At 42.9% G+C, this 27723-nt stretch overlaps 1 protein-coding gene across 2 annotated transcripts; it reads left to right on the top strand.

The window, feature by feature from the left end:
• Positions 1-557: 557 nt before the first annotated feature.
• Positions 558-23274, top strand: pip5kl1 (phosphatidylinositol-4-phosphate 5-kinase-like 1). Of its 2 annotated transcripts, XM_041960581.1 has the most exons (9): positions 558-773; positions 6761-6811; positions 6939-7093; positions 7497-7621; positions 15164-15198; positions 15309-15364; positions 16921-17033; positions 17319-17481; positions 21307-23274. In XM_041960581.1, the coding sequence occupies exons 1-9, from the start codon at positions 558-560 to the stop codon at positions 21749-21751; spliced, it is 1359 nt and encodes a 452-aa protein (XP_041816515.1). In that variant the 3' UTR covers positions 21752-23274. The 2 variants fall into 2 exon arrangements, with proteins under 2 accessions (XP_041816515.1, XP_041816516.1); XM_041960582.1 differs by lacking the exons at positions 558-773; positions 6761-6811; positions 6939-7093; positions 7497-7621 and adding an exon at positions 13285-13379.
• The last annotated feature ends 4449 nt before the right edge of the window (positions 23275-27723 follow it).

Genomic DNA, 27723 nt, shown 5'->3' with positions numbered 1-27723 from the left:
AAGTTTAAAGTCTTGGCTCTAATGATCTTGGATAGCCGGCATTGATCCATTCTTGAGCTTTAAAAGTCCACAGTAAAAATGCACACATATCCCAGTTTTCCAGTGGTTGTGGAGACATTTCTTTGGCATATACTGTGGCTTATATTAATATGGCTGAACATCCAAGTCAGCCAAAACACTGTAAAGTGTATCCTTGTCCATAACACCCTCTGCACTTAGAATTTACAATATAAGCAAAGAGGACAAGGAAGTTTTGTTTAAAAAGTGGCCAGTTTTCCCTTTAGTCAAGAGATGTGGTGGTTGGAGGACCAGCATTAAGCCATTAACCAAAGCATTACCCATGAAGCCATGATACCTTTGTGTTGGTCTCCATAGTTACCCTGTTAAAGACTCAGCTGTCTTTTGTGTTTGTCACTGGCCTCTCTGGCTACTCTTTGATTTCTCTTTGCTGGAGCTTTGAAAACCTCCTCTGCAGTTACCGTACAGTGTCAGGTGACCGTACAGCAGTCATGCTTTTTGATTCATGTTTGTGATTTATGGATTTTTCTGTATCCCAGATGGAGATGTCAGCGGCTGCAGGTGACCGGGAGATTTCTGGTCACCGTCAGTGCTCCCGCACGGTGAAGAGAAGGAGGTGGGGAGGTTTGAGGCAGCAGTGGAAGCTTCTGGGCTTGTTTGAGATCGATCAGCAGCATGAGTTCTACAGCCTGACCTGCATGATGAAGGAGGGACTGGCAGCAGCCTCCCAAGTCACCATTGACAACGCACCTACAGTGAGTATGGGTCAGCAGAGGCAACATTTTAATCATCTATACACGACAACACTGCTTTCCAGCCATTGGCCATAGGAATTTAAACAGCCATGGGCTCACCAGCTATACCACTTCTTCTTCACTCCAAACCACTAAATTACCATGCAGACGCTGACGATCAACTTTAACTTAAGGTTAAATAAACTGAATGGCTGTTGTTGAAAAAGTTCAACCATACAGTAAATCACGGGTGGTCAACATTTTTCCTATCTAGGGCCATTTCAATTTTCTTAATCCTTTGAGAGCCATGCCAAATTATTGAGCACATATATCTCACTAACCTCTGCAATGGCTGGAACTGCTTTGGCGAGGCGTCTGATGTCAGATGGTATTGATGATGATGAGCAGCTGATGATCGCAGCTGGTTTTCCAGGTTTGGGTCAGTCAGTCTTGAGTCTTTGCCACAGTCAGTTTTGTCGTCGTCAGTCGTAGGTTGTCCTCTGGACGAACAGTCTATAGAGCTTGAGCAGAGGAAGGTTGTTGTACTTAGCTTTGAACTACTTGTTGCTTTGCAGCTCAATGATTTTGTGTTGTTGGGTGTCAGCACATCAGCTGGTTCCACATTAAATAGCAAATATGTTCAGTTTCTTTAGGTTACTTTTCATGTCCCGAAACCTCTTTTCAAGTAACTGAAGGTGTTTTCACACTCAGCAGCATGTTCAGGTCATAGCAGCTTTTGTTCTTGCAGTGTGGAAAAAATGCACTGTGTTCCCTCTTTCCAGTTGCAATTTCACTTCAAATGATTTCACATTTGAAAGCAGAGAGCTGAGGAGCGGCTGGAGCTTGAGGTTCAGCTCTTAGAGGCTCTTGGTAATGTTCACCATGAAGGTCAAAGCACACAGACACTTGCTAACACTGAGTTTCCACATCAGGTCTTCCTTCATCTCTGTGAAGGTCAACTTCACTGTGACACCATATTGCTCTGCAAAAACCCTTTTCTGTCCATTATTCAGCACAATGACTGATGAACAGAAGAGGAGATTGTGACCATATTCCACATTTGGTTAGACACTGAATTGGTGACACTAATCTTGGGTGTCCACCTTGAAACTGAGGTGATCGTCTGTGCTGCCGGGTTGAAGATGTGTGTGAAGCATGTACATTTTAAAGATTGTAGCTTCTTTGCAACAGCATCCATATTTGTAGCATTGTAGTAGTACGTATGTAATTTTAGTATTTATGAATCAGATCAGTCTTGTGGGCTGCATACTGCCCAGGGGCTGGATATTGCCCACCCCTGCAGTAAATGGTTTGATTTCATGAAAATCTTAAGGACTATTACATTTAGCGTGATTTTCTTTCTCAACTGTAATAAAAACTTGAAAAAACTGCATGAAAAAACTGCAGAGTCCCTGAAGGGCCATCCTGGTTCATATATTACAAGCATGTCAGACAAATAGGCCTGTGCTTTAAAGACAAGTGAAAGGAATTTAAAACCAATGTGAGAACTGACAGGCAATTGATACGAGGACACTTACATAGGTGTAATGTATTCTCTCCCTCTGTCCTAAGGCAGCACTCAGGCAGCAGGGTTCTGAATCAAATGTAATGGATTTATGATTTTCTTGGGGAGACCAGAAAGGAGAGGATTAAAATAGCCTATCCTGCTGGATATAAATGCATACATTCTCTCTGTGTCACTTAGAGAGTGATGACAAAGATGCCAGCATAGTGTGTTGTCCTGCATAATTTCTTTTTGTGGCCAGTTTGTCTCTCCAAGCCTAAAACTTCAGTGCTATTGTGGTTGAGCTAAAGGGCCTTAAACCAGTGGTGGTGTGCAGTGTCCGACCTGCTGCTGCTGAATGAACAGTCACAGGGCAGGTCAACACAGTGCTGCTGCTTCACCCTAATCCCAGTCAAACACACTCTGCTGACTCAGCAGGCTGATGCATGACTGTCCTGTCTGTTGTGTTGTATTTGCAAAGTCCCAAAAACACACCACACATGCACACACATACCTTTTACGTACAACATACAGTGGCTGTAGAGATGTACACTTTACCCCTTCCCTTCTTAATTACAGTATATTACTGCATAAAATAAAATAAAGCTAAAATGCAATTGATTAAATGTCACAAGACTCAAGTTCGCAATTAAAGATGACAGCATAGTTGAATAGTTAAATCAAGCGGATGCACTTAATCTTGCTGCACTTGAGCTCCACAAAATGTAAAGATGCCAGATCTTAGTCACACAATGGACACAAATAAAATTGCAGGTTACATTCCAATAACATAAATCAATTATTTTACAGCCAAATAGGTTACTGTATATTAAGTATTTTGAAGAACAGCAAAGTCGCAGTAATAGTATGAATTGATGGTTAATCATACATGAAATTGATAAACTCAGAGTAAAGAAGATAATCCTTTATAAATCCCCAGATGGGGGCCCTGCATTCCAAAAGACTTTCAGCAGATACAGTCTGCTGTTGTCTTTCTTAGATAGTGCATTTGTATTGTCAGCTCAGTCCAGTTTATTGTTCAGGTGAACACCCAGACTTGTAAGAATGCACCATCTCAATGTCCGTTCTCAGAGCTTTTGCAAGTGGCAGGTGCTTTGTGGGTGAAGTCTGCAACTCACAATCCTATATCCTCACATACTGTGGTTGAATGGTGTGGTAGCCCACAATTCATGCAGTGTGATGGTGGTCCACCCCTGCACACTCCAACTTCTCCCTCAGAAGCCTCAGCTGTATGGTATTTAAAGTGCTGGAAAAATAAAAACTCATGATTCTCGCAGCACTCTCAGCCTTTTCTAGGCAAAAAAAGATACCTTATTTATGTACACTAAATCAAAACGGAAGTTGTCTCAGGACACTTTCCATATCAAGCAGGTCAGGACCATAGTCTTAATCTTCAGAGACCCAACAAGCCCACCATGTGCAAGCATGGTGAGGAAAAGATCACTTTTGACCAGCAGAAACCTCACAGATAATCAGGCTCTGGGAAAGTGGCAATCTGCCTCAACTGGTTGGTATAAGGGTAGAGGGGTGGAGAGAGGGAAAGAGAAGGATAGAGAGAGAGTGGGATGTGCAGCAATGACAGTAGCAATGGCAGCTATAATAGTAATAGCAGGGCAGGGCTACTGCAAGAGACACAACCATAATCCACAATCCAGGTTCAGCCACTCTCTGCGTGAACCCACGAGAAAAGAAAGCACAGACACGTCGGGAAGAAGCCAAGTTAGTACCATGCTGTAGCAGGACATGAATGCATGCAGATGGAGAGGGAGCGAAGAATGGAGGAGCTGATTATATCATGGGAAGTCTAAGCCTACAGCAGCATAACCAGGGGCTGGTCCAAGCCAAGCCTGAGCCAACCCTAACAGTCAGCTTGATCAAAAAGAAAGTTTTAAGCCTACTCTTAATATAGAGATGGTGTCTGCCTCCCAAACTGAGACTGGAATAAAGTTCCACTGGAGAGGAGCTTGAGAGCAGAAGGCTCTGGCTCCCATTCTCCCATCACTAGCATCCACTGTGGTGGCTGATGTGCAAATATACCATCAAAACCCCTGCATATGCAAGAAGCTTTTGAATAGCTGTCCACTGCTAAAACTAGCCCCAGCCATTGTTCCTCTTCGTCAGTGTGAGCGTGTATTGTTGGCCATTTTTCACTCAAAATACAGTTAAAGTTGCAGTCTTTTACAAACAGTACTAAAGTTTAGAAACTGACTTTTCTGAAAGATAGTGTCAGTCACAGAGCTCTTCAGTATGACCGTTCTACTGAAACTGTTTGTCAGTGGAGATCGCATGGCTGTAGTCTTGATTTTTGGCCATTTTGTGTCACAGACAGAAGAAACTGTATGTGTTGTACTGTAATATGTATTATTTCACCAAAATCCCTCACCCCTTTCAAAGTTTGCCCTCTCTGATAATGGGAGTATTGTTATTGCACCCTCTACTAATTTTTAGCCTGCTGCGTTATTTTCAGTATCTGGTCAGTCTGCATTGAACTTGACTTTAAGAGCCATGTTGCTGTGAACATACGATTGATCGAGTTCCACAAGATGTGCCAGTTTCTGACATCTGATACCATCTGATCACCATGCAACACAATGTAGTCTGGATCTGCAGACTTTTCTGGCTACATTTGTGACGTGAACCAGATCTGTCCTCTCAAGATTATTGTCAGAATGATCACTGGTGGTTGTTGTGACAAGAAGGAACATCTCAAAGATACTGATGCTGTTGCAAGGATTGTCATAATGGGGAGATTTGCAGAACCCAAAAGCAGAACGACAGACAGAATTCAGTGCAGAAGAAGACAGTTTATTACACTCATGCACAGTCAGTATGAAATGTGCAACCCAGACAAGCTGAGCCATGGCAGCGGTACGCCGGTGAGGCAAGACAGACAGGGTTGGCTGGCTTACAGCAGAAGATCCAGGTGGTGTGTGGCTCTGGGTTTTCTAGGATGGAGAGACAGAGCACAGGAGTAAGAGCACTGTTAGAGAGGGAAAACACAAAGTTTAAAGGAGAGCCGAGACAAAATACTGAGGATACCTGACAATCTGGAGTAAGAGTTAGGAATGGAGCATGGAATGCCATACTTCCTGCCCAGAGCCTCTGATCAGTTGACACCTGCAAGACCCCAGCTTCATCCTGCCAATGGTAGTAAAGACAAGAAAAAAGCATTACCTTTGAGAAACTTACCCAGTTCCAGTGTGCTCTCCAAGCCATACACAGCTGACAGCAGAGAATGATAGTCAAATACAGTACCCACACAACATTCAGGACCTGAGAGGCATACACGGGCAGGGAGGGTTGTTAAAGAAATGGTGCAAAAAACATTGAGATCAAGATCTAATTGTTGTAAAAGGCATCATATCAACGATGAGATGCAGCAGCCTGATCAACTTCTGTTTTCTCCATTGTGCTTCTTTGATTGCTTTATTTATCTTGCACGACCTTCTTAGGGGAAATTAATGCTGGCATTCGGCTACACGACATTTTTGTCTTTGACGATGGTCACCATGTCAGATCTAACGAATGAAGAGCCATAAACTCTTGCCGTGTCTTGATTGGGTGACTGGCAAGACTACACGTATGACCCCGTGTTATTTCACGATCACATGCAAGTTCAGATGTCATTAGGCCGTAGGTTAAGCAACTGTGGCGACAGAGGCGTTGTGCATGATGCTGGCGGTCTTGTGTAGTGTAAATAGACACGCGATTGTCATTTATAATGTACCACAATGCTAGTAGTTCCTTGGCCATGATCAAAACCGTCTTTTAAAAAGTCTTTCCAAGGTTTGTGTAGTCTGATCCCGGCAAAATGAGGGGTGAATGTAACAGACAGAAAAAACTACAGAAAATGCATTTGATGTTATTATTATGGTATGTGTTTTACTGCAGTATCTGCTAATTCCACAAAAGTCCCTCACTTGTTATGCTGTTCCCAAGTTTACCTTACCCTGGTAATGGGAGTACTGTATTAGTTGAGTTGTTGCTCCCTCTACTGATAGTAAGCAGATAACTGCATTATTTCTGGTCTCTCATCGCATTGAACAGCAAGAGATGTGATGCTGTGATGATATTATTTATGTGAGAGGGTTATGTTCTCTCTGGACTGGACTCAAACAGAAATAAACCTGAGTTCCACAAGATGTGCCAGCATCCAGCATCTCCAGTCTGTTGGTCAGTTGGTCCACCGCTGAAATATCTCAATGAGTGGATGAATAGTAGAATATAAGATTTTGTACAAACATTCATGGTCCCCAGACCTTTCCTGGAGCACCAACAGCAGGTCAAAGTTTTCACTTATCCTTGATTGTTTTTCATTGCATCATGGATGATGCAGTTCCATCTCCTCATACCTTGTTGTGAGATCTAATGAATGCTTTGCATTTATTATTGATAGGTCTATGCTGCTGCTTATTTACACAAAAAGATGCATAATTGTAATGTCTAATTATCACTGATGTCTTTCCACTTCCTTCCACACTAGAATGAAGTGTCGGATGATGATTTCAGATTAGAGGTCACTCAGATTCATAAGGTAGGTGTGTCTCAATAACAGGACTCAGTTTAATTATGATGTTCATTGCTTCCACCTGCATATTTAAGTGTCTGTGTCTGTGTGTGTGTGTCTGTGTGTGTCTGTGTGTGTCTGTGTGTGTGTGTAGGATTTTACAATGGAGACGTTTGCTGGCCCGGTGTTTGCCAGCCTGCGCGGCTCTTTAGGAATGACAGAGCAGGAGTATCAACAGTCGCTGTGTTCTGAAAACTGCTACCTCCAGTTCATCAGCAACTCCAAGAGCAAGGCAGACTTCTTCCTGACGTGAGTAACACACACACAATTGTTCAACTGTTTACGTAAGAAATTAACCTTTACTTGAGACTGAAATCCTATTTGCCTAACCTTAAGACCCAAATGTATCTGTAACCATGACTAAACCCAACTGTAACCTCAGCCTTAAACTTTGGAATTATAAAAGTCAACTTACATATGCACAATATCAGAGGTGTGTTTACAGTCAGTGTGCAAAAGCTGCTTCTATTGTCTTACAGTTTAAGAAAGCAAGTTCTAAAGCTGCATGACTCATTTAATGATTTCATCCAGTATTTTGTGTTAGGAATTTGTAAATCTTTAATCGAATTTTCGTCATAAAAGGGTCAGAGTTTGGGTTGTTGTATTACTGATAAGATAGAGATCTACTTACTCTGTGCTTTTGAACTTCTAGAAATGATAAACGCTTCTTTTTGAAGACCCAGAACAAAAGGGAAATCAAATTCCTTCTGGCCAACCTGAAGATCTACATAGAACACCTGAGGAAATACCCCCATTCACTGCTGGTCAAGTTCCTAGGTACACACATCACACACAGACACACACCATGACAAACTGTGTTTGGGAAAGATATCTAAAATCAGAGAGTGTGCACTAGGATTAACTAATGAAATATAAATGTTGGACATGCGATATTGATTGTACATATCTATATTGTATCATATATATTGAACTATTTTAACACAGTATTTGATACTGTCAGAATTTCACATGTATGATGACTGAGGGCTTTTTTTAAATAGGGTAGTAAAATCAAGTCAAGTCAGTATTTATTATAGCCCACTGTCACAAAGCGTGTCAAAGGGTCAAAGGGCTGTACATATATTATACATAAAAATATTAATAAGCAACATTACCACAACATTTACACATAAAATGTAAAGAAGTTAGATCAACAAAGCATTACAAATGGAATATTTGACACAATAAATACTGCAAAAACAGTTATGGTACCATTAGCAACACACATACACATACACACACACACATATAAAAACTGTAGCAGAAAACTGTAGCATACGGTACATTTAAATAACAATGCACACATATACCGAGTGTACGTTTTTTTATGGGTGGGAAGACAATTCCAAAGAAGTGGGTCTTGGTAAAAGAAGACTGTAATACCTACTGATGTTTCAGAGATAGTTACAGAAGCATAATGCAGGTGCAAGCAGAGACTGCACTAAAAGCTCTGTGGTTGTGTGTTTCAGGATTCTTCAACATTCACATTCTCAATAGAAAACTAATGCAAGAAATGTCGCATTAGCATGTGCAGTGGAGAAACTATTCAGATCCTTTACTAAGTTAAAGTACCAGTACAGTAATGTGAAAATACTCCATTACAAGTTTAACTACTATATTTACAGGTAGTTTAGTCGAATGGTTCCCAACCTAGGAATCAGACCCCTCCAAAGGGTCACTAGATAAACTTGAGGGGTCATGAGATGATCAACGGGAGTGGAAAGAACAAAGAACTCTTTTCATTTTTTGGACCTCTCCAACGTGACAAGCCCGGAGGCACAAGATTTGAGGACTCAAAATGCAGACCACAGACAGCTGAAAGCGCTCAGGATAAATGGTGAAATGCAAACTGAGGGTGATACAAAGTACAACAGAAAACGCTAAGGATAAATCGACAAACTAGAAAACAAAATATCAAAGGCTCAAAAGCTGATATGATAACAAAGTACTAACAAAAGGTGTAAGGCTGAACGAATCTCAAGGCTGGATACAAAGTAGCAAACAAAAGATACAAGGCTTGACTAGATACAAAGTAGCAAACAAAAGATACAAGGCTATACTGATAACTAGACTTACAGGGACACAGACGACAAGGATCAAGGAACGCTAGAGAGCAAGGCGAGTACAGGACAAAGCACAAGACAATCTGGCACAGGACAAAGGGAGACGCGGACTATATATACACGAGGTAACAATGAACAGGTGGAGACAATTAGGGCGGGGTAGACAATCAGACAGGCGGGAAACACACCGGGAAGTCAAGGGCCTGAAACGAAAGGGGGGTTAGGTTTCACAATAAAACAGTGTATGACAAGACATGACGCTCATGAACCAAAACACAGATTTGACGAGACATGACAGTACCCCCCCCTCTAGGGCCGGCACCTGACGGCCCAGGAACATCAGGATGTTGTCTGTTAAAGTCTTCTATGAGAGTTTTATCTATAATAAAGCTTGTGGGGACCCAGGATCTCTCCTCGGGACTATACCCCTCCCAGTCCACTAGGTACTGGAATCCCCGTCCCCGACGGCACACAGCGAGCAACTTCTTCACCGTGTAGACGGGGCCTCCATCTACTAGGCGAGGAGGTGGGGGTGGTTCGGTGGGGGGTACCAGGTTGCTTTCACGGACAGGTTTGAGTTTTGACACATGGAAAGTGGGGTGGACTTTCATGGACCTGGGGAGTTTCAATCGGACAGATACAGGATTAATGACTTTGGATACTGCAAAGGGGCCCACAAACCTGGGTTCCAGCTTTCGGGAATGCACATGGAGGGGGAGATCCTTAGTGGATAGCCAAACCTTCTGGCCCTGAACATACTGTGGTGCCGCTTTATGGTGTCGATCAGCCGCTGCCTTCACCCGTGCCTGGTTACGGCGCAGCATGCTCCGTGCTGCTGCCCAAATGCGTCGGCATCTTCTTACCAGGGCGTGGGCTGAAGGGACGGTCACCTCACGGTCGTTTACCTCAAACAGAGGGGGCTGATATCCATACACTACATGAAATGGTGACATTCCTGTGGCTGTTGTGGGAAGAGTGTTATGTGCATATTCCACCCAAGTAAGGTGGTCACTCCAGGAAGTTTGATTTTGGGAAACAAGGCAACGGAGGCGAGTTTCTAGGTCCTGATTCATTCTTTCGCTCTGGCCATTGGATTGTGGGTGGTACCCGGATGTCAGGCTTACGGTAGCACCGAGCATCTGACAGAACTCTTTCCAGAAATTGGAGATGAATTGTGGCCCTCGGTCTGAAACAATGTCTTTAGGTAGTCCGTGTATGCGAAATATTTCTCTGATCAAAACAGTAGCTGTGTCTTTGGCTGATGGTAGTTTGGGCAATGCGATAAAGTGGGCCATTTTGGAAAATCTATCCACAACAGGAATATGGTTGTGTTACCTCTCGACGTGGGCAGTTCGGTGACAAAGTCCAGAGCGAGGTGTGTCCATGGTCTCTGAGGGATAGGCAGGGGTTGAAGGAGTCCGGTCGGGTTTTGTCGGAGAGTCTTGTTCCTGGAGCAGATTTCACAAGCCTGCACATATTCCAATATGTCTTTATTCATGGTGGGCCACCAGAACCTTTGCTTGATCACATACTCTGTCCTTTTTACCCCCGGATGGCATGTAAGCAAGGATGTGTGTGCCCAATGGATCACCTGCGACCTCAGACGAGCCGGTACAAACAACCGGTCGCTGGGACAGCCTGCAGGGATTTCATCACCCTCAGTAGCTTGTTGCACATCCTTTTCTATCTGCCAGGAGACCCCTCCGACCACACAGTTCAGTGGTAGGATGGTTTCGGGCTCCTTGGCGGCCGGTTCCGGCTCGTACAGCCGGTTTAGTGTTCTGAGACCCGGGCCTGTACGACAAGGTGAACCGGAACCGGCTGAAAAACTGCGCCCAACGGGCCTGTCTGGCGTTAAGTCTTTTAGCAGTTTTAATATATTCCAAATTTTTGTGGTCTGTCCACACTAGGTACGGCTGTTCTGCTCCCTCCAGCCAGTGCCGCCACTCTTCGAGCGCGGTCTTAACTGCTAATAGCTCCCTGTTGCCCACATCATATTTTCTCTCTGCCTGGTTTAGCTTGCGTGACAAGTAAGCGCATGGGTGAATCTTATTATCTTTAGCAGATTGTTGTGATAAAACTGCCCCTACCCCTTCGTTGGATGCGTCTACCTCAACCACGACCTGCCGTTGCAGATCAGGTACCGTGAGGACAGGAGCGGAGATGAAGGCTGTCTTCAGACACTGGAAGGCTGTCTCAGCACCGGAAGACCACTGAAATACTGATTTGGCAGATGTGAGAGCATGGAGAGGAGCAGCAACAGAGCTAAAGTTTCTGATGAATTTTCTATAGAAATTAGCAAAGCCCAAGAACTGTTGTAATTTTTTGCGGTTTGTCGGAACTGGCCATTTAGCCACCGCGCTCACTTTCTCGGGATCCATCTCAATCTGGTTCTTGGTTATAACATAGCCTAAGAATGAAACCTGGTTAGTGCGAAACTCACATTTTTCAGCTTTTACATACAAATGATGTTCAAGGAGGCGAGAGAGTATTTGACGTACATGACGCTGATGAGACTCCAAGTCAGGCGAGAATATCAGGATATCATCCAAATATACGAAAACAAAGTCATTCAGATATTCTCTCAAAACATCATTCATGTACCCTTGAAACACAGCTGGGGCATTTGTCAGTCCAAAAGGCATCACCAAATATTCATAGTGTCCGCTGGGGGTATTGAACCCGGTTTTCCATTCGTCCCCTTCCCTGATGCGGATCAGGTGATAGGCGTTGCAAAGGTCCAGCTTTGTGAACCACTGGGCCTGTTGTAGGAGCTCAAAAGCAGAGGACATTAATGGCAATGGGTAGCGGTTCTTGACAGTGATATCATTAAGCGGACTGTAGTCTATGCATGGCCTGAGGGACCCATCTTTTTTACCAACGAAAAAGAACCCTGCCCCCGCGGGGGAGGATGAGGGTCGGATTATCCCAGACCTAAGTGAGGCTTGGATGTAATCATCCATCGCTTTACGCTCAGGCACCGAGAGTGAATAGAGTCTCCCCTTGGGGATGGGAGCTCCGGAGAGCAGCTCGATGGCGCAGTCTGAGGATCTTGCTTTATCCTTGTTGAAGACCTCCTTGAGATGCCCACACCGCGGCACCCGGGCCAAGTCCGGATACTGCTCACTCTCCTCCTTCGAGATGTCGATGGCTGCAGTGCTCTGGGTCTCTATGCTGTGGACAGATAAGCATGGAGAGTTTGTCATGTATTCCCTTCCCCACCCCAGGACTTTCCCAGTCTAAGTGGGGGTTATTTTGTGGAGCCACGGGAAACCCAGAATGAGCAAGTGTTGAGCTGAATCGAATAAATGAAAACTGACAGTTTCTCGGTGTGCATTGTCTATGGTCAGCTCACATGGCTCGGTGCAGTGTGTGATCTGAAACAGGAAACGCCCGTTCAAGGCACTGGCATTTATGGGCTGTGATAGCTTCTTTACGGCTACCTGGAAATCCCTGGCTAATTGCCAGTCCAAGAAATCTTCGTCAGCCCCAGAGTCAATCAGTGCCTCTAAGTCACATAGTTTCGGATTCATTTTCAACGTTACCTTTGTCAGTGCGCGAGGAGGATTCAGTCCAGGCAGACGGCTCACCAGCGACCTCCTTTCAGTTGGTGAGCCTGCTCTTTTACCTGGCATGTTGCTAAGAGGTGGCCCTGCTCGCCGCAGTAGAAGCAGGCGTTTTCCCTACGGCGGCGGTTCCTCTCTTCCGCAGTCAACCTGGTATGCCCAATCTGCATGGGCTCCTCCGTACCAGGAGGCGGCGGTGTGGGCGTGAACGGCGGGGGCGCTGACTGTAGCCCGAAGCGGCGGTTCTCCTCCCTCGGAGGTTGTCTCCGGCCGTCTCCTCAGCGATTCCTCTCCCGATCGCGCAGTCGAGAGTCGATCCGGATGGCCGTCGATATGATGGCTTCCAGGTCCGAGGGCAGATCCAGCGGAGCCAGCTGGTCCTTCAGCGCGTCGGACAGGCCGTTGACGAAGGCATCGTTTAATGCCGGGCTGTTCCACCCACTGTCGGCGGCTAGCCTGCGAAAGTCTATGGCATAGTCAACAACTCTTCGCTGGCCCTGCCTCAGGCGCAGCAGCGCCCGGGAGGCGTAGTGGGCTGGCTACTCATGATCAAAGATTTTAGACAACATTTTGGAAAATGTCTTAACATCTTGGCACATCATAGATTCTCTGGACCATTCGGCCGTGGCCCAGGCTGAAGCTCTCCCCGACAGGTGGGAGATCATGAATGCCACTTTGGATTGTTCATTCGGATATGCACCGGGATACTGCTTGAAGTGCAGATCGCATTGCACCAGGAAGGATCTGCATCCACCAGAGTCTCCCGAGAATCTTTCCAGAGCAGCGAGGCGTGGAGCGGCCAAGGTTTGGTCGCGGACCGGCGGAATGGCGGTCGGCTCAGCGTGAGGTTCTCCGGCAGGTGAAGCAGCGTTAGCGAGGTGGATGTTCATCCGGTGGAATTGTTCTGTGAGTAGATTAATTTGTGCCATGGCGGATCTCTGTAACTCGCTCTGTCTGAGAGATCCTTTACTCCCTGCTGAATGCTATGCAGCTGGTCCTCATGCTGGTGGAGGAGGCTGCCCTGAGCTGTAAGAGCTGTTCTTAACTGGCTAGGGTCTGCTGAGTCCATGTTTGGCCAGATTGTACTGACAAGCCCGGGGCACAAGATTTGAGGACTCAAAATGCAGACCACAGACAGCTCAGCAGAGTTTCAAAATAAAAGATTTATTAAACTCTAAGCGCTCAGGATAAATGGTGAAATGCAAACTGAAGGTGATACAAAGTACAACAGAAAACGCTAAGGATAAATCGACAAACTAGAAAACAAACTATCAAAGGCTCAAAAGCTGATATGATGACAAAGTACTAACAAAGGTGTAACTAACGTGTAAGGCTGAACGAATCTCAAGGCTGGATACAAAGTAGCAAACAAAAGATACAAGGCTTGACTAGATACAAAGTAGCAAACAAAAGATACAAGGCTATACTGATAACTAGACTTACAGGGACACAGACGACAAGGATCAAGGAACGCTAGAGAGCAAGGCGAGTACAGGACAAAGCACAAGACAATCTGGCACAGGACAAAGGGAGACGCGGACTATATATACACGAGGTAACAATGAACAGGTGGAGACAATTAGGGCGGGGTAGACAATCAGACAGGCGGGAAACACACCGGGAAGTCAAGGGCCTGAAACGAGAGGAGAGTTAGGTTTCACAATAAAACAGGAAGTGTATGACAAGACATGACGCTCGTGAACCAAAACACTTAACAGATTTGACGAGACATGACACAACGTTTCACGCTTGTATTTTGTGTGGATTCAAGAGAGAGAAAGAGAGAGAGCGCACCAGTTATAAGGCTTGTTATCATCTGGTGGTAGCTAGCTAGCTAATTCACTAAGGCAAGACTTGAAAGATGTGGACATAAGAAGCTTTTTCAAAAAGAATTAGGATGAAAGCAACGAGGCACCGGTGAGACTAGAGGAGGTGGAGGAACAGTTGTCTGTTGCTGTAGTAGCAGATGAGTCATGATGTAAGGAAGCCACTGCCTCATCTACGAGCTCAGGGTGGTGAAGAAAAGGGCTCCAAAAGTCTCTACAGCTGTTTGCAGACTCACAGCTGATTCAGCTGTGATCACCTTCCGCCGTCGTCACAATTGGATATCGCTTCATGTGATGCTTCAGAGGAAAGGTCTTATTTCACCAAAAACGTATTCTCTTCTTTCTTTTCTCCTCGCATGCTTTGGGTTTCTCTCTCTTCAGAGGCTTGGGATGTACCCATTGTGACAGAAATATGTCTTTGGTGGAACTGGCAACAATTCATAAACATTTCAAACGTGACAATAGGCCATGAATGCACATTGATTTTTGTGCAAGGGTTATACCATTGAAACCACTGGTTTAATCTTTAAGAATGTATTTTATTATATAAACTTAGATGTTTTAATCTAAAAGAAGTGTAGATCATAAATAAGCATAAAGAAAAGTGCTCAGCACAAAATGACCAAGTTAGCACCCAGCTGTTGACCATGGTGGAGCATTAAGCAGCTAGAGAGCTGGATATTTGTCAGGAGCTGGTGGAGACCAAAAGCAGAGCAAAAAGGAGACCAAATTTTGGACTGTCATTCATCAAGTGGCCAACATGACTAAAATGAATTCTAATGTTACTCTGTGTCTACTGGATGTATAAATCTTATTAGATGATATGTTGCACTGGACTGAATTATTTGTCACTGTTTTTTCAAGGTGTTCACAGGATCAAAATCCCACACAGACGGAAGGTACAAATCCAAATCACCATTCAATGTGGCATGAACATAACCTTAAGATTATAGAATGTTGCAAATCATTATAATGTAGTGCATTTCCTTTTTTCACTTGTCCTTTCCAGAAATACTTCATTGTTATGCAAAGTGTGTTTTATCCAGATGATCGAATCAATGCCAGGTAAGTCCCCATAAATACAAAGCATAGCAGTATCATTATGCCGTTAACAACACATAAACAGACATTGCAGCCTCTTTGTGTGCTTTTATGTAAGTAAAACTTTATTTATATAGTACAGTAGATTTATTAGACACAGGCTGAGACTTTAAAAGAGCAAAGACAACTGGAATAAGGGTTTTAGCTGGACTGGAATTACCACAGCAGACTGTAATCAGATTACCTGAACTAGCATCTGACAACACAGAATGTATAGTGGAGTGGTTCTTAGATCTAGGTGTAATCCTAACAGGAATACTGACTGAGTCCAGGGAAATACTGGAAATCAGCTGCAAAGCTGTGGGTAGGTCCTTGATGCAGGCACCACATGAGGGTGAAGATTGCTGCAGAAGGTTCGGCCACACACATACATGCCAGACCATCGGTGCTGTATATCAATACCAGGCACCACAAAAAGACGCCTTGCCAAGGTGACGGCAGAAGGCCAGCAGCTAGGTGGAGCAGTAGCAGCAGACTCCTGACAGAACCAGCCAAGTTGGAGGAGATCAGACCCCCCATAGGAGGAACTGGAAGACGGTTCAAAAGAGTGGCAGCAGGGTTGGGACAGTCCTCTTGTCGTAGGAGCCAAGCTGACCCCTAGTGGGGCTGGAAGCAGAGGGCAGTCGGTACAAGGCGAGGTCTATGGTGCCTGGGACGTCACCATCTAGTGAGAAGAAAGAGAAAGAATTGAGTATTATGGAAACCTGGGCAGAAGATGGATGGTCGCCCAGGTGCTGCCTGGCTGGAGTGCATGGTGGTCCATCTATGTTGTACAGTGGTTGTAATTTATTGCTCAGCTGAAGAGGTTCAGATGAGAACCGTGGGAGGGAGTGTTTAGGATGACCATCCGGTGGTGGCAGAACCAGACGAGGGAAGAGGGACATCTTTGGGTGCAATAGAGGCTGAGCACTCGATGAACGGGCTGGTGCCTCTGTAGGTGGAGCCCAATGCAGAGAGTTGTTTGGCATGGGCAGTAGCAACAGATGAAAACGGCAGGATAGCTCATCCTTGTCTTTCAGATCCTGCTTCAGCCATCTGATGTGATCTTGCAACCGGAGAGTATGCCGCAGGCAGTGTCCACAAAGAGCCTTGATGAAGTTAGGCTGTTTCAAAGACCAGCTAGCTATAGCAATAGCAACCAGCCTAAAAACAAACCTGGCACTAGCAAAGCCACCCAGTTGAAGGAATCACTTGCTAGAAAGCAAAATCCACAATCAAGGCTTCAGGAATAATTCGGACTATACTGGTGTCAGGGTCAGGTAGTATAGGAATAAAGGCAGAAGTTCCAGTCCACAAGCAGCTACAAAAGTTGGTTAATCATGTATAGAAATAATGTGAGACAAACAGAAGTGATTTTTGATTTTTTGTTCCAGATGTGACGTCCAGTGAAAGTCCTGCAAATGTCACTTCGTTCTGTTTAGATGCTACTGTGGTCCTTACATAACACCCTGCCTGACCTTGACTAGTGTTTCTTTAGCGCCCTTTCCAACTAAGGGGAAGTGTGTATTTTGTATTGCCAGGTATGACATTAAGGGCTGTGAGGTGAGTCGTTGGACAGAGCCTGCACCAGAGGGAAGCCAGATTATTGTGGTTCTGAAAGACCTCAACTTTGAAGGCCAGTTCATCACTCTGGGTAAGAAAACAGTATGGTGTGTGCTCTGAGTCATATGAAGCTGTGTAAAAGTGGTATGGGTAGCATTATTGCACCACCTTGGCTTGACAGTCCGTATTGTTTCTAACATGGTTCCAAAATGCAGTCTTCTCAGTGAACCATGTAAAAACACCTAATTCAAATAAATCTCAATCAAATAAAAATTCAGTGCCAGTGATGCGTGTAGATACCAGTGGTGATATTCATGTATTGAACATATATATTTTGAACATATTCTGTTTCAATTTTAATGTGTGGTGTGTGTAGACCAGCAGCGTCCCTGGCTCCTGCGGCAGGTGGAGATTGACACACACTTCCTGCGGAGGCTCAATGTGTTGGACTACAGTCTTCTTCTGGCCCATCAGCCATTACACCACGATGAGCGCCACCAGAGTCTCTCATTCGCTACACTCATCATGAGAACCAAAAAGTGAATATCTTGAAGTTGCTTTCCTAACATTTCACAACTTGGTTTCTGAACATTTTGTGACCTGTTGTCCTGTGTTTAATTCCCTGAGATAATATCATTTACAGGGTAGTTAGAGAGTTAATAGTAAAAGTAAACAGTAATCTATATGTCATTTTCAACCACTCACAGAAGCAGGCTAAGCAAAGTACATTGGTTTGTATTGGTCTCTGGAGATTCTCATTCATCCAGGTCATGGTAGGCTTCCAAAAGGCAACTGGACTTGCTTGAGGTTCTAGAAGACGTTTCGCCTCTTATCCAAGAGGCTTCTTCAGTTCTAACTGACTGGTGGGAAGTCTCAGGTATTCATCCTCTTGCAGGGTCATGGATAGATAGAGGATAAATACCTGAGACTTCCCACCAGTTAGTTAGGATTAAAGAAGCCTCTCGGATGAGAGGCGAAACGTCTTCTAGAACCGCAAACAAGTCCAGTTGCCTTTTGGAAGCCTTTAGAAATAGGTTGGCATTATTCTTGATTTCCATCCATCAGATAAACAGAAACATTTGTCTTACTCCATTTTCTGATCGAGTTAATTAAAAATAAGGAAAATGTATAAGTATAAGGACAAGCACATCTTCTCTTGAAAACAACTCAGGGATCCAGCAAGATGGGATTTTTAATTTCAGGAAGAGTAGGTAGCAAATTGTGGCTGTAATTATTACAGGGGTGGTGGTGAAAAATTACCCAGAAATACACTCCAGGTGGGATCAAAGACATAAATCCTGTCCTGATGGTGCTTAAGAGTCCATAGCCATGATAGCAGCTCTGTGAGGCTGTTTTTTAATATAGGCACAGTGGTGTTTGTGGCTAACGTGAGCATGCTAACATGCTGATGTATAGCAGGTACAGGGGTTATCATGCTAACATTAGCTGAATGACACCAGGGATAAAGTGTGGCTGAGGCTGATGGGAGTGCGATTTGTTTTGCAGGTATTTAGTCCTGCGTTGTACAAATGAAAATTTTGCATTGACTCAGTGCCCTTCAGACATGTTTTTCAGATAAATGAAAATAATCTCCTTTGAATAGTAATTTCTGTTTGTCTAATACAGATTTTCCACATTTTCTGAATCTGTGGTAGAGAATATGTTCATTCTCACTGTACGTGCACTGGATGCTCCACGTTTCCACATATACATATATTTGTTAAAGTTGCATATTGGAACACCATAGCTTCCTAGGAGGTTGGAATCAGTTGGACTTGGTTGTAGAAACTTGAAAATGTTTTGCTCTCATCGACAAGTAGTGGAAAATCCCGTGTATGTGACCTCTGTGTGGTTGTTTTGTCATGTTGAAACCACTTTGGTGTGAAAACCACAGGGATGTGTTGTTTGTTGAAAAGCCTCTCTGATACTCTGTGGTATCTCTACTCTCTAAACTCTATGGAGACTCCAGACCTCTTCAGTATGTAGGCAGTTCAGGGCTCTGCCTTCCAATTCTTCCATGTAGTGGTTTGCCACAATGGGAGACACAGGCGAGCCTATGGCACAGCCAATGTCTTTTTTTCTGTAAAAACAAAGGGCCCGAGCGGGGTTCCCTTTGTGATTAGCTCAACTATTGGTACATGCTGTGGTGTGATGGCAAAGTTTAATCCTTTGGCAAGGACCTGTTGCTCTGATCGGTTAAGTTCCCTGTCTGACAGATTCTTCATCCGTCTGTCGTGTGTTTTATCCAGCGTGGAGTTATCAGTCTTTTGCCTCCAGGTAAATCCTTCTGCTGTCCCAGTGTTGCTGGCTCATAACTTTAGGTTTTGAAATTTACGTGTCTGTCTTTCCTTGCTTCTGATGAGCCTTCTCAATGAAATCAGTGGCCTTCTCCAGGGTCCCGTCCAAAATTCCAAACCATGCACAATAGAGTCGATATATGTACTATCATTCAGCATGCTTTGATGGTAGTATGTGTCAAACATACTAGCCAGTGTGGCAGCGATCAGCATGCTGCTTCCTGAGAGCCTCGTTGGAGACGTGTCACCGCAGCACCCCAGGCCAACCAGCCTCACCCCTCCGAGCATTTGCAATAATCCCCTATCCCTAATCCCTTATCTAATCATAATAATAACCATAATCATGTAATACATCCTTGACATGCATGCATTAAGAAGATGTTAAAAAAGAAAGGCGAGCCACACACAGCCAAACTCGTGGTGGATCTTGTGGGCATCTCTGTAGCCAAAGAATCCTTACATTACTGGAAAAAGTAAGCAACTAATGTTACTCCCGCCTTTCACAATACAACCTAGACGCATCCTGTTTGGTATGAGTCTGCATTTTTAGCATATCTGGTGAAAGCCTGGGTGGTTTTTGTAGTCAGTAATTTTTCCTGGCTGTCCGTTCATGCTGCCATACCATTGTGAGGGTGTTCATTCCACAGTTCTGGGTGAGATGTCTTCAGTCATCCGGGTCATGGTTATCCAAAGACAGTTGAACAAAAGGTTGCTGGAATTGAGAACGTTTCACCTCTCATCTAAGGGGCTTATTTAGTAACCAGCTGGTTAGAATTTATAATAATACCTCCACATCTCCGGATGTGGCCAGGGACCTCACACCACAATGAAAGCGCAGAAGACAAAGACCAATGAGACAGGCTGAGCCATATGCTGGGAAATGTGTAATAAGATTTGCTTTGTTGGCCTAATGAGAGAAACATAACATTGTGATTTAGCATGTTTATTTCTGGTGTAGAAATAGTAAGAACTGAAATTGCAAAACAAAAGATAGGATTAAAAGATCACTGGCATTATTAGTAAGAATGACATCCTGTTAATTAATATAAGGCATGCAGGTATTAGTCTGTGGTAGAAAGTTCCACAGTTTTAAACATGGAAGCATTAGACATGTAACAAACTTCAGTCTTGGAGCTGGTGTAACTAGCTGCCACCCTTGTGGTGCCGTCTTGAATATTATTGAAGTAGGTAAGGGGTTTGATGGTTTGATGGTACAGGCTTGAAAGAAATGAAGTGAAACCACACAGCAAGACGGGCTGAGTGGCAATAGTGCAGTGAAGTATCTGCTGGGCTGATGAGGGAAAGTGGAAACAAGTGAGAGAGTGGGCGGAGTAGGCAGCAGAGCAGGTGAGGGAAATGAGAACAGGTGTGTGTTTGGGTGTAACAGTCAGGTGATGGGAAAGGAGAGAAAGGCTGAGGGCATCTGGTGCATTAGTGGAGAAAAGCATTAAAGGGCCTGGGAAAGTAGAAGTGTGGCTGGACAGGAGAGACAGAGGCAGACTGTGGTACTTAGCAAATATTAGCATGCTAACGTTAAACGAATAAGGTGAACATGGCAAACTTTAAACCTAACCAGTCTGTTTAACCCACCAGTGTCACTGCTGTACCTAAGTACAGCCTTACAGAGCTGCTAGCATAGACCTCAGGACTTTCAGACACGATGCAACAACGGCATCACTGCTCTCTCATACCCATTATTATTTGGAATGGAGAAAAAACACATTTGCTAATTTGAAAACTTGTGCCGTGATTTGAAAATCAATCATCTTAGTTTTTGTAATCTGATTTGCCAAATTACTTCAGATTAGTTACTTCAGTCGGCTCTTCTGAAGGTTTAGCTTCATCACTACTATGTCATAAGCCATAAAATGATTTAATGCCGAAACATGTATTTAAGGATTCACTATTTTACTATTAGAATCTATTTTTGATCCAGACTGATCCATGCCATTAACCCATTATATCATTTTCTTGTCTAGACAGATTACATTGCACAATAGGTGAATTGTGAGTGAGGCCATGTAACTACTCTGACTCACACCCATTCTCTTCCATGTGACCTTTTAGATCTGTGAATCCAGGTTCCAGCCCTGTCCACACAGGCATAGCTGCTGTTCCTGGGGCAGTCCCAGAAGATGATTCCACCTTACTGTTGTCTGATATAGATGGTGGCTGTTTGAAGCAGTCACAAGCAGGAGATGCATCAGGTGGTAGCACTCTTCAAACTTGCACAGAGGATGCAGGGCCAGGCCGTGACGCTGCTGAGCTTCAAGATTTCAGGGCCCAAAACCGACGTCTACTGCCCAATTTAAAGAATCCCCTGCACGTCATTGATGGGCCTGAGCAGCGCTACTTCATCGGCATCATTGACATTTTTACAGTTTACAGCTGTAAGAAGAGGCTGGAGCACTGGTGGAAGAGGCTGAGACATCCTGGCCGGTCCTTCTCCACCGTCAGTCCACAGACTTACTGCCTCAGGCTGTGTAACTGGGTACAGGACCATACCAAGTAGACCCTGGATGAGTGGTGGAGACTTACCGCCAACTGAGCATGTCCAAGCAACTAAATGGTCATCCAAAGTCCACACACATGCACACACGTAACAAGTTTATCTCAACATCTGTTCATGGCTCCATTCCTTTCGTCTTTTCACATGCTCAAAACACAAGCCTGACATCTATGGCACTACATTTGTCTCGCTTTTGAGTGTGCAGTAGACATTTTGAGCACAGGAAAATGTTTTCTGCAAACATGTAAATTATACTTTGTAGAGAAATTAATATCATGTAATCTAAAGAGACTGGTGGCACGCAAACAATTAACTTCAGCAAACAAAACATGTATTCTGTACTCACTTCATTTATTGCTGTTGGCGACATGGTCCTTTTTGTAAAGTAGCTAAATAAGCAAGACAAATTGCAAATGTGTTCAAACTCACTTTGTGTCCAACTTTAAGAGTTCCATCCTGCTTGTCCAGTTCTTTCCTAGTGACCGACAATCCTACTAGTGATCTGATCTGAGATGATTCAGCTTATAATGACCAACTCCACTTCTCCCTTTGACTGTAATGTACTGTAGCAGGGAAAATAAGTGAAAGTAAGTGAGAGAGATTATTATTGTGAGTTTATGTGGATAATAGTAAACATGCAATTAGATTTATTGTGCACAGAACAGATTTTTGTTCGCACTTACTAAATGATTATTTTCATGATTGTAATTTCTCTACAATATATCTTTGCAAAATATTTTTCATTGTGCACTCAGAAATTTGACACATACGATTCTATAGACAGCATCTTACTCAGTCAGAGTAGTTGACAGAACAGTGGTGAAAACAGCTCGCAAGCATGCCCAGTGTGAGAGAGAAGAAGGTCTTTGCTTTAAAAAACTAAAACACATTGCCACTGATGTGCCTTCTTAATAAGTATGAAAAGACAAACATGGCCTTCATACGCCTTACACACATGCCTGCCTGCATGTAATTCCAGCCCATATTTCATGATCATTTTGTTTACAGCATGTGGCTGCATTAAGTGATTCGATAAATACTGTACTCTATTTGAAGGAAGGGTATTGGCAGCACTAAATGCCTTTTCTTTTAACTTAAAGGTGTGACTGTCTGGGATAAAAAAACAAAACAAAAGATGACTGTATGAAATGTCACCAATCCAAGTGGACTGGCAGTCATTTCAGTATATTAACATTTTTAAGACTTGTGCAATGGAAATGCAACTATAGCACAGATGGTCCTTAAGTTTGCCAATAGTTTTAATATAAATATATTTTCCAGAACTTTTTGTGTGCTTTAAGGGACTGTAAACTCAATAGAGGTGCCACTTGGAAACAAGCATACATGTTCTCACACACAACATTAACAGTTGATTAGCAGTTATAATAATAAAATTATATCAGTTCAGTTTAGTCTTTGTCTTAAGGGAAGTGCAGTAGAAACAGTAATATTGTTTAAAAGAAAACTTACATTATCACAGAAGAAATAAACAAAGGACATACCATTTACAAGTTCCTTATTTGAGGACCTCCTGCTGACTGCAAAGCCTCATAGGGCTGGGTGCATGGGCAGCAGACTTCACTCAGTTTATTGGGTGTCTGCATAGAGACATGTTTACACGGTTGTTAGCATGTGCAGTCTGCATGCTGGACACTGGACACTCGTCCAGTGTTGGGGTCGTTACTGAGAAAAAGTAACCTATTACACATGACTCGATATCATAAGGTAATGGTTACTCATTTACTCCCTGTAGAATGTCATTTGTTACACTACTACCTTGCTTTTGCATAAATCTGCAACATTGCCTGAGATGCATTGTCACTGTCATAATTTCCAGTTAACATAATGTCAGACCTTACATCTGCCACATATTGGCACAAATCCCTATCCTAATAAAGAGGACAGATGATGACAGACTCAAGAGAGAAAAAGAAAAAAACAGGTTTAAATGGCATCTGAACCGCATGTAACAGGAAAAACTCACTCAAAACAAATTCACTCAGGTTGTCTGCTCACCATCACTTTATACTGGACAGTCCAGCTTATGTGGTGTGTTTATCACTAACGCAGTGGTGGTTGGGAGTCCCTCAAATTGTTTGTCAGACCACCTGTTCCTCCTCTGAGTCAGCACAAGACTGCTCAGGCTGAAGAGGCTCTCCACTGCACTGCTGTGTTGACTTTCACAGATGTCGTCTTTATTGCAGGCAATAAACATTAGCCAAAGTCATGAGAGGTCAGGCAATTGTTGCACAAGCGTGCATGAAAAGGCATGTTTAATATTTTTTGTCTCTCCACCCATTATGCAGATAATTTATGTAATACAAGTAACAACAACAGTTGTTTGACCAGTAACTGTAATGAACAGTAACATGTTACATTACTGCGTACAGACAAACATAATGTGATTACAGCAATGCTTTACTTACGTACTCTGTAATGCTCCTAACAATGATGTCTTCATATGCTGCTGTGGGCTATGGAGGGATTTAAGGGTTGAAAATAGAGATACAAATAAATAGATAATTATGTAATAAAATACTTAAATAATAATAAATAATTACATGAATTAATGCCCAATAAATATATAATTACGTAACAAAGTGTTTAAATAGATGAATATATAATTACAGTATGTAATTAATGCAGATAGTACAGGGCTGCAACAGCACCGCTGCTCAGCTTGGCCGCCCCTCTGTTCACTTACCAGCTGATACAATTGAACAATATGTGTGCTCTGAAAATCCATGATCTAGCAAAGCTGCCTGGAGTGTGCAAGTGGACCAGGTAAGTTAAGGTTAACCGTTTCACAGATGACCATGTCAGTGTCATAGAGGTCCAGCCTGGTTTACGGATTCATCAGTTCAAACAACAATTGCAGGGTAGAGTCTGCCCCCTGGCTTCTGGTGGAAGTTACCCTACAGATAAAGGAAAATACAAACACATTTAAATATATATATATATATATATATATATATATATATATATATATATTAAAAATAGATAAATCACCGGTGAATAAATGAATTAATAGAGAAATAAATATATATGAATGAATAAAGAAATCATGTTTAATTTAATTTGGGACTTATGTCGTTATAGTGACGAACATTAAATTATGTAAAAAAAAAATCATTCAATCAATTTATATTATCATATCTTTAATAAGCATTGAATTATATAATTACTAATTTGTTCATTTATTAAAGCATTTTATTATCTAATCATTAATGTATTTAGATATTTATTTTCAGCTCTTAAAACACTCAATGGGCCCATCCAGCCTTATAGGCCTGCATGTTGTATGTATTCATGCACCATGCTTTGTGCATAGTCAATGCCCTGTTCCATAGGCACAAATTTACCCTCCTGTAGTGCTGAAGTGCAGTTAGAATGCTAACAATTGAAGACTTCACTGACAAGAACTACAGGTTAATCTGAGACTTCTCCAACACACTCCAAGTATTTCTTGATTTTATCTTTATTTGTGTTGATGATATAGTAGTATTGAATGCAACTGAAAAGACTTGTGCTTTCTCTACATTAAGGGAAAAAAAATGCACAGCCTGAATCACAGAAGACATTTTTATTGTTTGTTATGGAATTCAGCAGTGCCTCTTTGGAATATGATACGTAGTATTTATTCACCTTAAGCCTAGAAAAGTGTTGAAAAAGAAACAGGCAAATATTATGTTTACTTTAGTAACCAGTAAGCTGCTCATGTGTCAATGTCTGAACACACTGAAAGAAACTGTGGAAACACTCTGAAGCTATCCTGGTATGACGATACAACCCATGTGAAATCTCTGTATGAAAATACATGTAAGCTCATTAGCAGCATATACTACATCATTGGTGCAAGTAATTATTTCTGCATGAATAAAACACACTGACTTTAAAGCACATCATGTTAATGAAGCATCTTTTTTGAAAGAATGCTTTAACAAACCCAATTAAAAGTGTGGCCTAAAAACTAATTACAAGCAGGAAAGCTACCAACAAGGATCATAATGAAATTAATGAAATGACATGACATACAGTTTCTGACAATTTAAAGAAGCGGGGGGATTAACTTGCTTTTTGTGTGTTGTGGAAGGGATGTGTTCTTAAAACATGACACATTGTCTGAATTTGTGTTCTGTTAATTCAGTTCAATTCAGTTTTATTTCTATAGCACCAAAACACGACAGAAGTTGTCTCAGGACACTTTCCATATAGAGCAGGTACAGACCAAACTCTATCTACAGAGACCCAACAATTCCCTCATGAGCAGCAATTGGCGTCAGCGGCGAGGAAAAACTTCCTTTTAGGAGGCAGAAACCTCGAGCAGAACCAGGCTCTGGGTGGGCGGCCATCTGCTTCGACTGGTTGGGTGGGAGGGAGAGAGACAGAGAGAGAGAGAGATAGAGAGATAGAGGTTCGGGGTTGGGCAGCAATCACAGTATTGACAGCTCTAATAGATTTGTAGCTGTATGAAGTACATATGGCATAGTATATACATATGTGATATATTAATGTATGTGATTTATATACATATTAATAGGAGATAGTATATGAACATAACACAGCACTAATGGTAGTATAGCTAATAGCAATAAGAGTTTTGGGCTGCCTCTCCCTCCATGGCAGCTTTGTAGTATTCATTTCTGAATAGGGAATCTAGTTTTGATGACTCACATGTAATGACATGTCAGTGTGAGATACCCTGTCTATTCTTTTTAACATTACATTACATTTTAACCTTAGGCAGACTCTAATTTGAGTTTTCCCAGTGGACTGGCCGACTCCACACAGCGATAGGAAAAACCCTTCAGAGTTATGAAGTGGGCCCATACACTGGTTCAGCTACTTCAGGATTCCATGTAAAATGGGGCACTGTGCATAACATAAATGAAACAGAATGTGCTAATTTGCTTATCATTTCAGCTCATCAAACAGTACAAGACCACATATTTAACGTTTTACCTCACTGACTTCATTGATTTTTGTAAATATCTGCTTAACTTTGAATCTAATGCAGCAACACATTTCAAACTAGTTGGGACAGGAGCAGCTAAAGACTGGGAAAGATGTGGAAAGCTCCAAAAACACCTGTTTGGATCATTCCACAGGTAAACAGGTTGACTGGTAACAGGTGATTGCATCATGATTGTGTATGAAAGGAGCATCCTGGAAAGGCTCAGTGGTTCAAAGGCAGGGATGGAGGGAGGTTCAACACTTTGTGAACACATGACTGTGGAAAGGAGATGAATACATGGGCTCATTAACACCAGGAAACTGCTGATGATTGATGATGAATGATTCCATTCTGTTTTTATTTACCTATCACACAATGACACTACTTTTTTTGAATCTGGGCTTTACTTGGCTTTCTCCAAACATACACAAACTGTTATCTCTGTAAATTATGACACGCTCTGTGAAATGTATGCATTGAGCATTCATGAATATAAACAGGAGACTGATAGGGTACAGATGTTTTCAGTCGTTTTCCCTTGAGTGGGCATTGACCTCGGCCACATCCTCATGACTCTGGAGACAGACTTGCAGTCTGTACAGGCAGAAACAGCGGCAGAAAACGGTCAACTGACAACAGATGAAAGGCAAAACATGTTCCACTGTTCAATAATGCCTGGTGGATTGGTTGAAACTTGATTTAGACAAGCACAATGATCTGCATAACACTGTAACATGTGACACATTCATCACTTGGCCAGACACACAATTTCAAATGAACGATGATGTCATAAAAAAATGATGCTTACCTCACATATTTTGGACATTGTGCATGAATTGGGACTCCCCTCGGAGCTCCTCCTCTTGCCCCCTTTCTTCCTCCATCCCGTCTGCATGAATGATAAGATGATGTAATTCCAAAATTGGGTGTAGGCGGCTGGTTACTGCCTCACTGTTCAACTGCTAATATAAGACACAGCATGTTTCACAGATACACAGCTTTCTTCAGGACCGGTTTACAG

The sequence above is a fragment of the Chelmon rostratus genome, chromosome 19 (assembly GCF_017976325.1).
Source record: "Chelmon rostratus isolate fCheRos1 chromosome 19, fCheRos1.pri, whole genome shotgun sequence".
NCBI lineage: Eukaryota > Metazoa > Chordata > Actinopteri > Chaetodontiformes > Chaetodontidae > Chelmon > Chelmon rostratus.
The sequence above is the reverse complement of the archived record's forward strand: the minus strand, read 5'-3'. Positions and strand labels throughout refer to the sequence as shown.

What these genes read in the sequence shown, in the direction of transcription:
- pip5kl1 (XM_041960581.1), top strand. Translation starts at nt 558, where the DNA reads ATGGAGATGTCAGCGGCTGCAGGTGACCGGGAGATTTCTGGTCACCGT. An exon ending in AAGGCAGACTTCTTCCTGAC is followed by an intron (nt 7,094 to 7,496) that starts GTGAGTAACACA and finishes TTGAACTTCTAG; the next exon opens with AAATGATAAACGCTTCTTTT. An exon ending in CTCATCATGAGAACCAAAAA is followed by an intron (nt 17,482 to 21,306) that starts GTGAATATCTTG and finishes GTGACCTTTTAG; the next exon opens with ATCTGTGAATCCAGGTTCCA.